The sequence below is a fragment of the Carlito syrichta genome, unplaced genomic scaffold (assembly GCF_000164805.1).
Source record: "Carlito syrichta isolate Samal-C Ts95f unplaced genomic scaffold, Tarsius_syrichta-2.0.1 Scaffold169106, whole genome shotgun sequence".
NCBI classification, from domain to species: domain Eukaryota; kingdom Metazoa; phylum Chordata; class Mammalia; order Primates; family Tarsiidae; genus Carlito; species Carlito syrichta.
Genome location: NW_007113202.1, coordinates 1,928 through 2,948, shown reverse-complemented (window position 1 = coordinate 2,948; position 1,021 = coordinate 1,928). Strand labels below are relative to the sequence as shown.

General features: G+C 70.0%; 1 protein-coding gene across 1 annotated transcript in view; it reads right to left on the bottom strand.

Annotated features, from left to right (window-relative positions):
- Window positions 1-701, bottom strand: part of LOC110594927 (tetratricopeptide repeat protein 16-like) — a gene marked incomplete at its 5' end in the record, with an annotated part of 4,277 nt that extends 3,576 nt beyond the window's left edge. Inside the window, 1 exon segment of the mRNA XM_021709189.1 lies at window positions 536-701. Coding sequence (XP_021564864.1) covers window positions 536-701 — 166 coding nt within the window.
- Between the last annotated feature and the right edge of the window lie 320 nt (window positions 702-1,021).

Genomic DNA, 1,021 nt, shown 5'->3' with positions numbered 1-1,021 from the left:
AGCGCGGGCAGGAGCGTCCTAAGCGGCCGCCGCAGGGCTGAGCGCGACGCGTTTGCGAGCTGTCGCCTGTCTGAATCTGTTCGATTGCGGGGATGTCGGGATGCGGTCCTGCCGTCTTGCCCGGCTGCCTTTAACTGGCCTCCAGCAACATCCTGCCTCGGCCGCCCCAAGCGCTGGCCCCAGCTGTTGTGTTTAAAGACCTGGCCTTCTACGCCCAGAACTGGCCCACGGGAGGCCGCGAGAAAGCGACTGCTCCGGGAAGGGCACGGCCGGCAAGCCCCGCTGTGGGTGCTGCAGCCAGACAGACGCGGGCTCGGCCTCTGAGCCGTGGGAGCCGGGCAAGGCCCTCCCTGCCTTCCTCTCCTCTGTGAAGCGGGGACAGGGGGCTCGTCGTCACCTGCCTCGCAGGGTGCCAGGAGGTCCGTGGGGCGCGGTGGCTGACGCGGGGGAAGCCGCCGGGCACGCAGCCCCTGCTCTGACACGCACAGCTCTCGCTCTCGCATGGAGCCGGCCTCGGGGGCCCAGCGGGACCCACCTTCGGCTGCTTGGGGTTGAGCAGCAGGGCGGTGGCGACATCCTGGCGGGCCCCCGAGACGTTCTGCAGCAGCTGCCGGCTCCTGGCCCGGTGCAGGTAGTACTGGGCCTTCTGGGGGCTGTGCTGGATGGCCACGGAGAAGTGGTCCTCGGCCTTGCGGAACTGCCTGTGGGGCACAGTGGGGCCCGGCCGCCCTGAGTCCGGGCCGCGGAGGCGTGCGGGGACAAGCAGGCCGGGGCTGCCCCCCACCGCAGCCCTCCTGCTCTGCTCCTTCCGCCAGCGGCGTCCCGGTGGACCCCATGCCTAGCGCTCCTGGGAAGCCCCAACTCAGGTGGACACAGGTCACCTTTTGTGAGCCAGTGTCTCCCTCTGTCGCCCAGGCTGGAGTGCAGGGCCACGATCCCGGCTCACCACAGCCTCCACCTGCTGGGCTCAGGCGATCCTTCCACCTCAGCCTCCCAAGAGCAGCGTCTGCAGGCATGCACC